This window comes from Budorcas taxicolor, chromosome 3, assembly GCF_023091745.1.
Source record: "Budorcas taxicolor isolate Tak-1 chromosome 3, Takin1.1, whole genome shotgun sequence".
NCBI lineage: Eukaryota > Metazoa > Chordata > Mammalia > Artiodactyla > Bovidae > Budorcas > Budorcas taxicolor.
In genome coordinates, this window is record NC_068912.1 from 9,593,052 (window position 1) to 9,609,298 (window position 16,247).

Genomic DNA, 16,247 nt, shown 5'->3' on the forward strand with positions numbered 1-16,247 from the left:
CAATTTGAAATCAATAAATTTAAATTAAAAAATAATTTCGTTTGAATGTGTCTTAGTTCTCTTTTCTGGTGAGAGGATCCATAGATTCTAGTGGTTTTCCGAGGGATTGGTACTCAGAAAATGTTAAAGACCCCTGAGAGTGAATATCTGCTTTTGGTTTCCCAGTCAGGAAACACCCTGATTAACCAGAGTACCCACCCAAAGGGATTTCTGACCTGAGCCAACTCTAAATCATGTGAGGAGTAGAAAGTAGATCACATGTAGGCTGAGAGCACAAAATGTGGAAAATCAGATCTACACAGTTTAAGTATTTGTCTCCCAGCTCCACGCCCAAGCTCTTCCTCCCTTATGGGTAAGTTCACTATTTAAACCTTTACATTGGCCTACCCACTGAACATCAGTATTATTATTATTAACCTATATTCAAACATTATATTACTTACCTATTATCACAGGATATTTGACCCAAATGAATGTATTCTGCACCCTTGGGTCTAAGAGTTTCAGGCCCATCCCTCTTGAATCTAAATGAATTATTCGCCCACCCAGGACACTTTGAAGACCCATAGGAAAGTCACAGTCCCTGATATATCATATTTGTAGCAGTTTCAGACTGGGGACATTTCTGATTTTCACCATGGAGATGACCAATAAAAACCGCTCTCCTCAATCTGTGAACTCCTGTCTTGGAAGTAGTTACCCTCCCCGAAAGATCAGCATGGGGAAATGGAGTCAGCTCACTACCTGAAACTGTGTAGGACACCCTATTTACCTGATCATATTGGAGCCCTCAGACGCTTTACCATCTGAGCCACCAGGGAAGACTCTCAAGCTCTCACTTTCACTGAATTCCTGATCAGGGGTCAGGTCCTCTGATAAAGATCATACTCTCTCCTCCCAAGCAAAAATCTCTTCCTTCTTCCTTGTTCCACTAGCCCAGGCTTTGGCTACTGGGCAGCTCTGCTTTCTCTAAAATGGGTCCCACTGATTCTGACTTTCATTGGCAGGCTATTCAAAATATGCAACCCCCGGCGACAATGTGAGTCTACAAATCTCCAATCTGCCTAGGAACCACAGATCACTCACCTGGTTTTATACTACTGACCAGAAGATTGCAGAGTGGGAATCTGGCGAGCCTACTAAGTACTTCGATACTAAATTTAAGGACAGGGCCACGCTTGATTCTCAAAATGGCACACTGCACAATCGCAAGGTCCAGAAGGAAGACAGCAGTACTTACCGCCTGAGGGTGCTGAAGGACAATGGACACGAGGAGGAATACAAGATCTCTCTGATGGTGCTTGGTGAGTTACGGTAACCAAAGGGCTAGTCCCCACTCTGGGACCCCAGAAAGATCACTGGGAAGCTTCCTGGGGATTCTGGGGACTCTCCATGGGACGGGAAGAGGAAACCTCAGGACAGGCTTAATCCATTTCTCCTGGAGCCAGTTCCACTTGGAAGTGAGTCTGGGCCAGCAGACCCCAAAGTAGATAACTTTGGGACATTTAAAACCTCTTCTGACATTAGAGAGTCTAAGATTTGAAGAGGAAGGAGACAACAAAGATGGTTTCCTCTCTGTTCTCTTCATGTTCTCTTGTGGTCGATCCAAATAAGTTCTGAGTTCTTCGTTTTCAATTGATTTTTTGCTTGTACTGGGTCTTCCTTGCTCCCTGCAGACTTTCTTGAATTGTGGCAAGTGGGGGTTACTCCTTGTTGCGGTGCGTGGGCTTCTCATTGTGGTGGAGTCTCTGGCTGTGGAGCATGGGTTCTAGGCATGTGGGCTTTAGTAGCTGCAGCTTGCTGGCCCTAGGATGTGTGGGCTTCAGTAGCTGCAATGCACGGGCTTAGCTGCTCTGCAGTCTGTGGGATCTTTCTGGACCAGGGGTGGAACCCGTGTCCCCTGCATTGGCAGGCAGATTCTTAACCACTGGACCACACTTACTGGCTGTGTGACCTTGGAGAAAGATCTTGACATCTCTGTCCCATTAGGTAAGATTCTGTTGATGGCAAGTAATGGACACCAACTTGATATACCTTTAGCAAAAAAGGAGTTTTTTTTTTAAGCTATGACTTCTTAAAGCAATGAAAGAAGTTTAGAAGAGTTGAAAAGGACTGAAGAGGAGGAAGAATGAGAGCCTGGCTCAGTCCAGAGCCTCTAGCCGCTGGCATCTTTCATGTGAAAGTGGGTCCCTGCCAGTACAGTCTATCACTCTCAGAGTCTAGGCTTTCATGTCTCTTAGTTAAATTCTCAGGAGAGAGAAATTGACTAGCCCATCTTGGTTCAGGTATGTGATTTAAACTCTTAGGGTCCAAAGACTCAGCTTATAAGGCAGAAACTTGGTTCATGGGGAGATTGTCAATTATGAGAGGAGGAGGGTTGGGCAGACATCCAAGGGAGATGTGCCCCTCAGAGCCTTGAGTTCCTCATCATATTGTGAGGATAATTATACCTTTTTATGATGTTATGAGAATCAAAGTAGGTAATGAAAGTGCAAACACTTTTACAATGCTGGAACCTGCCTTGTGGTCCAGTGGTTAAGAATCTACCCTTCCACTGCAGGGGGCGTGTTGAGTTCAATTCATTGGTTGGGGAACAATGACCCCACACGCTGCATGGTGCAGTCAAAAATAATAAAATTATAACAAAAAAATGTGCCAGAAGGTCTTGTGTCTGGTGAGGAGCCTTAAAAATGCTAAAATCCTGCAAACAATGAAGAATTTGTAGATACTGGTATCCCCCTGACACGGGTCATGATGGCCCCTGGTCTAAGAGGCTAGAATCGCCTTCTTGCTACTTCCTCCATATCATATCCCCTAAAACTGCAAGATGTATTAGCAACATGAAATATTCAAAGGTTCCTACAGAGATTTATAAAAAAAAAAGATCTCAAATATACATCATTTACCAGATTTTGTGGCAAATATTCCCATTACAGCCAACTGTAAACTGCTATCAGTTTCATTTTACAACCAACTTGCAAAATTTCTGAATATCCTACAAGCCATAAGCCTACGTGGCTTTAGTACACTTGCCTCTGGATAAGGCTCTGAGGATGCCATTAGTGGAAGGATCATCCTTCTGCCCAGCTCCGGAATTTCTAAAGCTCAAAGGGGGCATCTTGGAACCAGACTGCTCCATCTGGCTCTGGAGTGCTCAGGGCTGAGCTGCTTACTATGGGAAATGCAGAAGGTTTATAAGACTTGAGGCCAGACCACAGGAAATGAATAAGCATATGAAGATTGCTCATGTAAAGTATGCAAGAGGAGTCCAGCATTGTGATAAGGTTTCATGGAGGAGATGGATCTAGAGTTCAGGAGGTCAGATTGGTAGAGCTTCCATCGCCCCTCACAGACATACAACCCAGAAGTCCGCTCGGATTGGGTCAACTCTCTGCTACATTTTAATCCTATGACTTCTGAGCTGCATTGATTCTGCAGGTGTTTTACCCTTGACCAGAAGGAAAAGACCTCAGAAGATTTCAGGTAAAGCAGTCCTAGTCAAGGGAGGAGCAGATGATGGGATTACATCTCAACCCATCTGCCTGCAGGGTGAAAGCAGTGATGATGCTGTGACCTTCAACATGCTTACATCACACGCAGCAAAAGCACTTACTCACAGATGATGGTACTGTATCTTACTAACATTGTGCTATGAAGTAGGGTCATTTCCATGTGAGAAGGCGTTCAGAGGGTTAGTTGTCTTGCCTCTCAGAGCCACTCTCTCAGAGCCAAGTCCACGACCCAAGCTTGTCTCACTATGAAGTGAGTATTTTGTCTTTTCTATTGCATAACAGCTTCATCCCTACATACATCCATTCCTACATCCATTCACCTTTCCCTTTCATCAGGATACCTGCTCTGTGGCAGGCACTGAGATACCAAAGTTAACAGATGCAATTCATCACTACCAGCTTGCGCTGGGAGATCCATGAGGTTCTCTGTAGTTCTGCCAGAGTTCAGGAAAGGTGTAGAGTGGTATCTCTTACAGGACTCTCATTGTTTCTGAGCCCAAGAACTCTTGAAGGACTGACTGATGGGCTAAGGTGCCAAGTGTGGGTCATTGCTAGAGAAGGGGCCCTGAGTAGCTCAGACAGTTGGGATATCAAGCACGACTCTAGCTGATCTCTGTGCTAAAACTCTGCTGTTCTTTCTCGCCCACAGATGGGCATAACTCCATTTTGTTTCTGGGTAACTGGCTCCCCCTTCTGGATTCAGTTTAGCTTCACACCAAGGAGTAGCTCTTTCCCTCTGAAGCCTACAGAGGTCAAAATTGCCCACTAGCTCCCTCTACAGGGCCCTCTTCCCCGTGGCTGCTCCTCAGGACCTCCCTTTGCACTTTGTTGGCTAAACCCTCCCAGCATAAAAGCTTCATAAACGCATAAACCCATCCTCTCATCTTATAACATCTTTATCTTCAGACCCTGTACCGAAGCCTGAAATAAATGTTAACATGACACAGAAAATGAACACCTGCTACCTGACGCTATCCTGTGGGATCCAGGACCAATCTGTAACCTACACTTGGTATTGGGAATCAGGGTCCTTTCCAAAACAGCTACAGAGCAGTGTGCTTGAAGATGTCCACACGCCACAAAGCTACTCAAAGTCTTATACCTGCCAAGTCAGCAATCCTATAAGCAGCCAAAACAACACAATCCACTTCACTTCACCCTGTGTACAAGGTAAGAGTCTCTCCCAAGGGAGCTGAGGTGGGCACAGGGTAACTAGTTTTCTCTTGAATGAAGAAAAGTGTGGGGATCTTTTCCTACCGCCTGTCATAGCGTTTGGTGGAGAATCCCAAAGGCACCAGTGAGGTGTGGTAGACTTGGATTCTCCTTGTGTCTCTGACATGGTCTCTCAGCAAGCTTCCCTCACCTTTGTGGAGCTCAGTGTCCTCACCTGCAAAGGGCTCTCATGTCCCCTTTGCCTGCCCTGCTTTAATAAGTGCATGGTCCTGGAATCTGAGGGCAGAGTCCTTGCAGGATAAACTGAGATTTCAAGATGAGTAGGGAGGAAAAAGGCAAGTAGAGGAACCGTCCAGATACTGTTGTACAGCGACATAAAGGTGTTTCTGGTAGATAGCAAAGGAAAGAAGGGCCAAGAAGTGGTTGAGGAGGAGTGAGGAGCAAAAGAAAGAAGAGCCAAAGGGACGAATATGAGTGGGAACGAGTGGTGAGCAGCAGAGCCTGGCCCTAGGACTGAGATTCTCTGCTCTTCCCAGGTGTATGCCCCTTGATAAAGTTGGAAAGGCAAACTCTGGGTTTCCTGTTTGAGATTTCTCTATTTCCTGGGAGGCCCCACTCAATAGAGCATCACTCCTGGCTCTCTCTCAAGCCTACACAGGTCCAATTGTGGGGTAGCGACGATTATAGATTTTGGAATCAATCACACCTGGGATTAATCCTGTGACTATTACTTAGTAGCTCAACAAGTGACTAAGCATCTCCAAGTCATGTCCTTCTAAAATAAGACAGAATAATCGTTATTGCATACTGTTCTGAGAATTAAATTAGACAATACAGGTAACTACCTAGCACAGCATCAAAGAAGCCTTCAATGAGTGGTGGTTAAATTAGACCCACCAAGTCCTTTTAATTCTAGAGACACTAGGGATTTGGGGGGCCACTTGATACACTTGAATCACTCTCTTCAGCATTCTAGGCCCTGTACTCTCCACACCCCTGGAATCACATCCCCAAGCCCTGGTGTATACATCTCTCCAGAATAACTCGTACCCGTGGTGCCAACATTTACTTGAGACCCTCTGCACGCCCAGTCACCAGGGATCGCGGCTCCTGGGGACATGGCTCTTCCATGGTCTTCCTGGACCCAGTCTACCCTGCTCGCCTATGCTGATTTCTTTGCCTCTGCTCCCACACGTGAACTGTAGAAACTATAAGTTCTGTGTTCTTCCCAACCAACTGGTCATGTCTTCTAGTCTTTCATGATAACACCCTGCTTTCCCACCACTGAAGATCCAGTATAAGACTTTGGTGTCTGACCATGAGACCACCAGTTGGCTGGGTGGTTCTAAAATCACCTTTATGTCAACACCATATCCTGAGATCCAGAAAAAGGAAGAGACACAGTCCTTGTTCTTTGTAGAATGAAAGTGACTGCCCATTCACAGAGAGGATGAAAGCAAGAATACATTTCTCTTTTGAGGTCTAAGCCCATCTTGTTACTTTTCAGCTACCTCAATTATCCTAGAAGAGCATCCTTAATTCCCCTTCTGTAATTTGTCACTCTCCTCTCCTCCTCTCCCTTGCCCTACACGTCTCTGTCTCCTAGTTTCCCTTTCTTGTTTTCCTTCCCCACCGAGTTGGTACTGATGGTTGGTAGTGTGGATCAACAGGCGATCCTTTCTCCCCTAAACTTAGCATACAGTATCATATGAACTACTGCACTTGAAGGTCTGCCCTACTTAACTGCTGTCCAGTGTAGGAGAATGATTCTTTGCTAGGCCCACAGACACGCCAAGATAATCTTCATGTACAGGACTCAGCTAAGCCAGTAATATTTAGAGGATTTCTGTGTTCTTTCTACTTTACATCTGGGAGATTGACCTCTTGCTCATCTGGGAAAAAGGATGTGCAGGGCACACTGTGCCTGGATTCAGAGAGGAGACACACTCCCTTGCTATAGAAGCTCCCATGCCAATGTCCAGCACCCCTTCCCCTTCTCAACAAATTAATCAGGACACCTAAATGTTTTGCATTTTCTTCCTCTTTCAGCCTCCTCCTCTGGAGTAGCTTGGACGGCAACTTGGCCAGTGATCATGGTAACCACTCTTCTCAATCTCCTCTGGACCTGAGAAGAGCTAACTAGAGTGAAACTTCAAGAATGCAAGATCTTGCCCTCATTGGCAATCGGCTCTTAACCAGGACAGAAGCTCTGGCTATGTGGAATAAGGCAATGGACTGAGATGTCTAAAAGAACATTCACATGAAGTTTTTATAATCACAGTAATATTTTATTTTATGTTTTCTTATTGTTTTTCTAGCATACATATACATATGTGCTTTCCCAGCACAAATGGGCAGAATGTATTCTGCAATGTTTTGTTTCAATAAACAATGCTATAATTGTCAAAATTGATTGTTGAATCCTAGGATCCAAAAAGCCCATCAAATCGACAAAGCTCTCTCACCATGGTCTTTCATTACAGGATGGCAAGAGCTCCCAGGCCCACCACCGACATAACAATGGGAATTTTTGCTCTTCGTTTGCCTCCTCTGTGGTTCTTCATGGGCCTGGAGCTGATAGGGTCACTAAAAGACAATTTTCCCTTTCAACAAACTGTCCTACCACAGATCACTTCCTCTTCACATCAAACCAACCTTACCTCTCCCTCCCCTTATCACTTCTCTGACAGAGACAATACTGTGTGTTCATCAAATCCTTTCATTTTCTTCCTAGACTTGGATGGTTAATTTTACATGTAAACTTGACTGGGCCACAGAGGCACCTGGTCACTGGTCAAACCTTATTCTGGGTGCCCCTGAGGGTGTCTCCGGGTGAGATTAACATTTGAGTTAATAGGCTTAGTAAAGCAGATGATCCTTTCCAGTCTGGGGACGTGGGGGCGAGTCTCACCCTATCAGTTGAAGCTTGAAAAACACACAAAGGCAGGGGACACTTTCAAGTTGATGTTGGAATAAAACAGGGAGACCACCTTCCCCCCAACAAATACATCAAAAACTCATGTGCATGTGATACATACAGCTCCACAGAACATCTTCTGGATGCTGGCAGAGGATCCCAGACTTCCAAAAAGGCAAACCAGTCCCCTCAGAATGAGGTAGAGGAAAAGTTAAAGACAAAAAGGGACACAAAGGCTATCAGGTTGGGGACCTGCACCCCCGGGGAGTGAGTACTGAAGGAGAAAAGTCCCGTACACTAGGAAACCCCCTCACAGGTGGGTTCAACTTTGGAACCTCAGAGGGCAGCGAAACAGCACATGCTCAGAAGGCAAAACGGAGAAACTTCACACAGAGATCATGTGGAGCAGCACTTCCCAGCTGAGAATAGGCTCACATGCTCATGCCCGCTGTGGAGAGTGGGGCTGGGTTGCAGAGGCTCAGGTTTTGAGGGCTGGACCTCAGGGAGAGACCCAGGGTTGACTGGCATGAAGATACTCTGATGGCACTGAGGCAACACAGATGTTAGTTGAGACTCAGATCTTGCCTTGCTCTAGCTTGTATTGACCTCAGCTGTTACATGATCATTGTTTACAAGATGTGGGACAAGAAAGCCTGACCATGCCATCTTGGCTCATTTGCTCTTTCTCTATAGAGGGCATGGCAACCCACTCCAATGTTCTTACCTGGAGAATCCCATGGACGGAGGAGCCTGGCAGACTATGGTACATAGGGTTGCGAAGAGTCAGACACAACTGAAGCAACTTAGCATGCATGCACACACATAGAATTTTAGAGCAAATACAAGCTAGAGCAAGGCAAGATTTATTCTCAACTAACCCACACTGCCCACAGCAGGTCCACAGATGTTCCTAGAAATACTGGAGGGCTTTCTCAGCAGGCAAATTGACTGGAGCAGGAAACCAGAGGAATCACATGGACATTCTTATCACTACCATTTTATATATTTTCCATCCCCCTTTTTTTATATTGTTCTGATCATGTTCTTTATTACTCCTTTAATTTTTATTTTTTATAACTTACTTTTTCTTTTGTAAAAAACACCTCATTTTTAAATAAATTAATTTTATTTTCCTATTTCTACTCCTTAGTACTGCTTAGTTACACTGCAATTTTTTCCATGTTTTTTATTTTGTATTTTTGAGAGTCTAATTTTTAGTATTCATTTTCACTTAGGGGCTTGATTATTGGCTTGATTGCTCTCTTCTCTTTTGACTTCGTTTATTTTCTCCTTCTTCTCTCTTGTCTTTGTAAGTGTGTGTCTCTTTGGGTGTTCTTGGCTGTTGACTGTTGTTTCACCATTAGTCTTGGGATATTGTTTTCTGTGCTGTGTGGCCTGTGAAATCTTGGTGCTACACTAAGGGGATGGGCTGGAACCTCAGAGGTTGGATACCCAAGTTTAGGACCTTGGTTCACCAGAGAACTCCCAACACCATGAAATATTAATACGTGAGAGCCCTCTCAAAAGTCTCTGTATCAAATCTAAGACCAAGCCCCACTCAAAGGCCTGCAAGCTCTAGTTCCAGAAGCCTCATGCCAAATCTTTAGCAAAATAGGAGCACAAACCTGCCCAGTTGCAGAAAGGCTGCCCCCAAACATGTCAAGCTCATAGACACCCCAAAACACACTACTGGACACAGCACTACCTTTCAGAGAGACAAGATCCAGCTCTATCCACCAGAACACAGACGCAAGTCCCCCTATCAGGGAAACTTCATTAGGCACTAGAAATCACAGCTACCCCCAAGGGGCAGGAGGAAGACACCACAATTAAAAGGAACCACACCTTCCAACCTGTAGCCAGGAGACCCCCAAACACAGTAAAGTAAGCAATATGAAATGACACAGAAGCATGCAGCAGCTGAAGAGACATGGTGAAAAGCCAAAAGACCAATCAAATGAAGAAATAAGCAGTCTACATGAAAATAAATCCAGAATAATGATAGTAAAGATCACCTAAAATCATGGAAATAAAATAGAGGCACAGATAAACAAGTTGGAGGCACAGATTGAGAAGATACAAGAAATGTTTACCAAGGACCCAGAAGATTTAAAGAACAGACAATCAGCAATGAACACAATAACTGAGGTGAAAAGCATTAGAGGGAACCAATAGCAGAATGAGAGAAGCAGCAGAACAGAGAAGTGAGCTGGAAGATAGAATAGCAAAAATAGCTGAAACAGAGCAACATGAAGAAAACAGGATAAAAAGAAATGAGAAAAAAAAACAGAGGGGAAAAAAAAAAGAAATGAGGACAGTCTCATGGAGAAGGCAATGGCACCCCACTCAGTACTCTTGCCTGCAAAATCCCATGGATGGAGGAGCTTGGTGGGCTGCAGTCCATGGGGTTGCTAGGAGTCAGACAAGACTGAGCGACTTCACTTTCACTTTTCACTTTGATGCATTGGAGAAGGAAATGGCAACCCACTCCAGTGTTCTTGCCTGGAGAATCCCAGGGACAGGGGAGCCTAGTGGGCTGCCGTCTCTGGGGTCGCACAGAGTCAGACACGACTAAGGAGACGCAGCAGCAGCAGGACAGTCTCAGAGACCTCTGGGACAACATTAAGTGGCCCAACATTTGAATCATAGGGGTCCCAGAAGAAGAGGACAAAAAGAAAAGGTATGAGAAAATATTTGAGAAGATTATAGTCAAAAGCTTCCCTAAAATGGGAAAGGAAATAGCCACCCAAGTCCAGGAAGACCAGAGAATCCCACACAGGATTTCTCCCAAGGAGAAATATGCCAAGACACATATTAATCAAATGAACAAAAATTAAACACAAAGAGCAAATATTAAAAGCAGCTAGTGAAAACAACAAATAACATACAAGGGGATCCGCATAAGGCCAATAGCTGATTTTTCAACAGAAACTCTGTAGTCCAGAAGAGAGTAGCAGGATATACTTAAAGTGATGAAAGGAAAAAAATCTATAAGCTATGCTTTTCACAGTAGTCATGTATGGATGTGAGAGTTGGGCCATAAAGAAAGCTGAGCACCGAAGAATTGATGCTTTTGAACTGCAGTGCTGGAGAAGACTCTTGAGAGTCCCTTGGACTGAAAGGAGATCCAATCAGTCAATCGAAAAGGAAATCAGTCCTGAATATTCATTGGAAGGACTAATGCTGAAGCAGAAACTCCAATATTTTGGCCACCTGATATGAAGAACTGAGTCACTGGAAAAGACCCTAATGCTGGCAAAGATTGAAGGCAGGAGGAGAAGGGAATGACAGAGGATGAGATGGTTGGATGGCGTCACCAACTCAATGGACATGAGTTTGAGGAAACTCTGGGAGTTGGTGAAGGACAGGGAAGCCTGGTGTGCTTCAGTCCTTGGAGTCTTAGTCGGACACAATTGAGTGATTGAACTGAACTGAACTGAACTATATATACTGTCAATAAGAGACCCACCTCAGACCTGGGAACACATAAAAACTGAAAGTGAGGGGTTGGAAAAAGATATTCCATGCAAAAGGAAATCAAAAGAAAATGGGAGGACTACTCACATCAGATAAAATAGACCTTAAAATTAAGACCAATGCAAGAGACAACAGAGAACACTACAAAATGATCAAGGGATCAATCCAAGAAGAAGATATAACAATTATAAATATATATGCACCCAACATACGAGCACCTCAATATATAAGGCAAATGCTAAGAACTATTACGGAGAAGGCAATGACACCCCACTCCAGTACTCTTGCCTGGAAAATCCCATGGATGGAGGAGCCTGGTGGGCTGCAGTCCATGGGGTCACGAAGAGTCGGACATGACTGTGCGACTTCCCTTTTACTTTTCACTTTCATGCATTGGAGAAGGAAAAGACAACCCACTCCAGTGTTCTTGCCTGGAGAATCCCGGGGATGGGGGAGCCTGGTGGGCTTCTGTCTATGGGGTCGCACAGAGTCGGACACGACTGGAGCGACTTAGCAGCAGCAGCAGCAGCAGCAACAACTATTAACATGGAAATTGATAGTAACACAATAATAGTAGGGGACTTTAACACCCCACTCACACCAATGGACAGATCAGCCAGATAGAAAATTAATAAGCAAGAGCTTTAAATGATACATTGAAACAGTTAGACCTGGTAGGTATCTATAGGGCACTTAACCCCAAAATGATAGATTTCCTTTCTTTCTCAAGTGCATTTGGAACATTCTCCAGGGTTTATCACATCTTGGTAAATTTTAAAAAATTGAAATCACTTCAAGCATCATTTCTGACCACAATGGTATTTATAAGATTAGATACCAACTACAGGAAAAAAAAAAAAAAAAAACCTGTAACAAAAACACAAACACATGGAGCCTAAACCGTACAATTCTGAATAACCAACAGATCACTGAAGAAATCAAAAAAGAAATGAAAATATGCCTAGAAACAAATGACAATGAAAACATGACAACTCAAAACCTGTGGGATGAATAAAAGCAATGCTAAGAGGGAAGTTAACAACAATACAAGCCTACCTCAAGAAACAAGAGAAACGACAACTAAAGAACCTAACTTCATACCTAAAGCAACCAGTAAAAGAAGATTAAAAACCCCTAAGTCAGTAGAAGAAGTAAATCATAAACATCAGAGCTTAAATAAGTGAAAAAGAATCGAAGGAGACAAAAGCACAGATAAATAAAACTAAAAGATGGTTCTTTGAAAAGATGAACAAAATTGACAAACCATTAGCCAGACTCATCAAGAAGAAAAGGTAGGATTCAAATCAATCAGACTAGAAATGAAAAAGGAGAAGTTACAATGAACAACACAGAAATTCAAAAGATAAAAGATCATAAGACTCTTATGAGCAATTATATACTAATAAAATAGAGAAACTGGCAGAAATGGACAGATTCTTAGAAAAGTGTAACCTTCAAAAACTGAACCAGGAAGAAATAGAACATATGAACAGACCAATCACAAACATGGGAATTGAAACTATAATAAAAGTCTTTCAAAAAACAGAAGCCCAGGGCCAGATGGCTTCAGGCAAATTCTACCAAAAGACCTAACAGGTTTCATGCTCAAACTCTTCAGGAACATTGCAGAGGAAGGAAAACTCCCAAATCCATTCCATGAGGCCACCATCACACTGATACCAAAACCAAAGATGCCACAAGAATAGAAAATTACAGAACAATATCACTGATGAACATAGATGCAAAAATCCCCAACAAAAGTTTAGAAATCAGAATCCAACACAACATAAAGAGTTACATATCATAATCAAGACAGTTTTATCCCAGGGATTCGAAGATTCTTCAATATATGGAAATCAATCAATGTGATATACCATATTAACCAATTGAAAGATAATTTCCATATGATAATCTCAATAGACGCAGAGAAAGCTTTTGACAAACTTCAACAATCATTAAAGATAAACATTCTCCAGAAGCAGGCACAGAAGGAGCATACCTCAACAGAATAAAGACCATATGTGACAAACCTACAGCAAACATTATTCTCAATGGTGAAAAACCTAAAGCATTTCATTTAAAATCTGGAACAAGACAAGGTACCCACTATGACCACTACTATTCAACAGAGTTTTAGAAATCCTAGCCACAGCAATCAGAAAAGGAAAAGAAATAAAAGAAATCAAGATTGGAAAAGAGAAATGAAAACTCTCACTGTTTGCAGATGACGTGATACTATACATATAAAACCCTAAAGATGCCACCAGAAAATTACTAGAGCTAATCAATGAATACAGTAAATTTGCAGGGTATAAAATTAATACACAGAAATCTCTTGCATTTCTATGCACTACAATGAAAAATCAAAACGAAAAATTAAAGAAATAATCCCATTCACCATGGCAACAAAGATAATAAACTACTTAGGAATAAATCTGTCTAAAGAGGCCAATAGTAAAGAGGTAAATAGTTCTAATTTTGATATACCCATGAGCTCAAGGTCTTCCTACTATGCTATCTTGGCCGCACTGTAGATAAAGACTTTTTAAAAAGAGAGTTCTCTCAGAGAACTCCCTCTTCTCTTCTGCCGTGTAAGGACAGTGGACATCTTCCAGTGTGAAGATGCTCATCTCTGCATCAGTAAGTGGACTCTTGCTAGATTCTGAGTCTGTTGGTGCCCTGATCTTATACTTCCCAGCCTCTTGAACTGTGAGAAGTAAATGTATGCCCTTTAAGCCATACAGCCTATGGTATTTCTGACGTGGTGGCTGGCATGAATAAGCCACAGGGGATGCTCCTCCTCAACCCTCAACCCCCTTTTCACTTTACATACTCTTTCTGAGAGAGATCCTTCTAGCACATGGTCTGACCTCAACCACAATTTATGTGCTGCATAATCGTGTTCTTGGTAGTAGCTCAGATCGCTCTCTTGAGCCCCACATCCAAATATTCAACTCTGTCTTAGGCATCTTGATCTTAACATATCCCACACTGAACTTACCATTTCTCCTGTTCCAGCTTATCCCTTCTCCTATCTTGGGCTGATCACTCAAGCCAGCAACCAGACTCTTTCTTCTCCCTCTCTGTCCACCTGCATATAAAAAAGTCACGTTCTGCTGAATCTGACTGCTCTTCATCTGCGCACCCTGCAGCTCGGCCTTCTTTAATGGTAGATGAATCCCTCCAGCACCCTTGGAATACCTCCTTGCTTCTAGTCTCATTCTCCTCTTCTTCAGCTTTCTCTCCAACCTGTGAGTTGAAGTAGGACACTTCTATGCCCCAAATCCTTTATTTACATCTCCTTGAACAGCTTCAGGATAAAATCCAAGCTCCTAATCTATGCATGCTAAAACCTTAACACTATAGAGCTGTTTTTCTTTCCTTTTATTTCAGCCTCATTAAAATGTCCTCCGTTTCCTGAAATAGCCAAGTTCTCTAGTTTCTCAGATATTACCCGTGCTCATCTTCCTTATATAAGATACTTTCATCATTCTTACAAGGAGTTGCACCTATTCACTCATCCCCCAGTAGCCTCCTCTCATAACATAGTTTGTATTTATGTAGTCTTTCTAAGTGACCCCATAGTTTCACAACCACATTGTAATGCTTTTCTTCTTTGTCTGGTTCCTTCATGAGATTGCAAGCTGCTTAAAAGTAGACAAGAGTGTAGCTTTTATTTCTACATCCTCACTTGTAGCTCTAGAAATAGCCAATAGATACAGGGAGGAAGGAACACCTGCAGTGTTGTACTGCCCCTACTGGAATCAGCAAGAAGTCATCCTGCATCTGCCGCTGCTGCTAAGTCGCTTCAGTCGTGTCCGACTCTGTGTGACCCCAAAGACGGCAGCCCATCATGCTCCCCCATCCCTGGGGTTCTCCAGGCAAGAACACTGGAGTGGGTTGCCATTTCCTTTCACTTTCATCCTGCATGGGTGTGTGCTAAGTCACTTCAGTCGTGTCTCACTCTGTGCGATCCCATGAACTGTAGCCTGCCAGGCTCCTCTGTCCATAGGATCCTCCAGGCAAGAACACTGGAGTTGAGTTTCCATGCTCTCCTACAGGGGATCTTCCCAACCCAGGGATCAAACCCACGTATCTTGTGTCTCCTGCATTGGCAGGTGGGTTCTTTACCACTAGTGCCAACAGGGAGGTCCCACCTTTCATCCTAGGTGGTTGGGAATAGACTTTTCTATTCTCTGCTGGTTCAGATCTCAAATGCTTCAGCAAAACACTGGACAACAGCCCTTTTGCAAAGCCCCAGAGGAGCCAAAGTCCAAGCAAAGCCCACGCACGGTTCACTTCTGTCCCTTTCCTTGTTCTATCATTTGCCCTACTCCTTCTCAGATGGCTTCCCCGGGGGCATCAGTGGTAAAGAATACTCCTGCTCGGCTTCTTTCTCATGGTTTGCTTTAAAGTCTTCCTTAGTTAATCTCACTTTGATTTGTTCATTCTACTTCAGTCTCATTTTTTCTTCTAGTCCAAAGATTGACTGTAGCTTGCAGGAAGGGAAGAGCTGAGTGAAGAAGACTGGGCTTGACTGGAGCTGCACATGACCTCAGGCAAGTCTGACCCTGAGTTTCAGTTATCAAATACAAGTAGTAACCCCTGTTTTCCTCACCTCACAGGGCTCCAATATGATCAGGTAAATAGGGTGTCCTACACAGTTTCAGGTAGTGAGCTGACTCCATTTCCCCATGCTGATCTTTTGGGGAGGGTAACTACTTCCAAGACAGGAGTTCACAGATTGAGGAGAGTGGATTTTATTGGTCATCTCCATGGTGAAAATCAGAAATGTCCCCAGTCTGAAACTGCTACAAATATGGTACATCAGGGACTGTGGCTTTCCTATGGGTCTTCAAAGTGTCCTGGGTGGGTGAATAATTCATTTAGATTCAAGAGGGATGGGCCTGAAACTCTTAGACCCAAGGGTGCAGAATATATTCATTTGGGTGAAGTAACCTGTGATAATAGGTTAGTAATACAATATTTGAATATAGGTTAATAATAATAATACTGATGTTCAGTGGGTAGGCCAATGTAAAGGTTTAAATAGTGAACTTACCATAAGGGAGGAAGAGCTTGGGGGTGGAGGGGGGAGACCAATACTCAAACTGTGTAGATCTGATTTTCCACATTTTGTGCTCTCAGCCTACGCCACACATGATCTA

At 43.4% G+C, this 16,247-nt stretch overlaps 1 protein-coding gene across 1 annotated transcript in view; it reads left to right on the top strand.

The window, feature by feature from the left end:
- Positions 1-6,850, top strand: part of LOC128044841 (CD48 antigen-like) — a 56,169-nt gene extending 49,319 nt beyond the window's left edge. The window contains exons 3-5 of the mRNA XM_052637268.1: positions 1,008-1,304; positions 4,419-4,682; positions 6,735-6,850. Of these exons, the coding sequence (XP_052493228.1) occupies positions 1,008-1,304; positions 4,419-4,682; positions 6,735-6,814 (641 nt within the window). The 3' untranslated portion in view covers positions 6,815-6,850. The remainder of the gene's footprint in view (positions 1-1,007; positions 1,305-4,418; positions 4,683-6,734) is intronic.
- Positions 6,851-16,247: the final 9,397 nt, after the last annotated feature.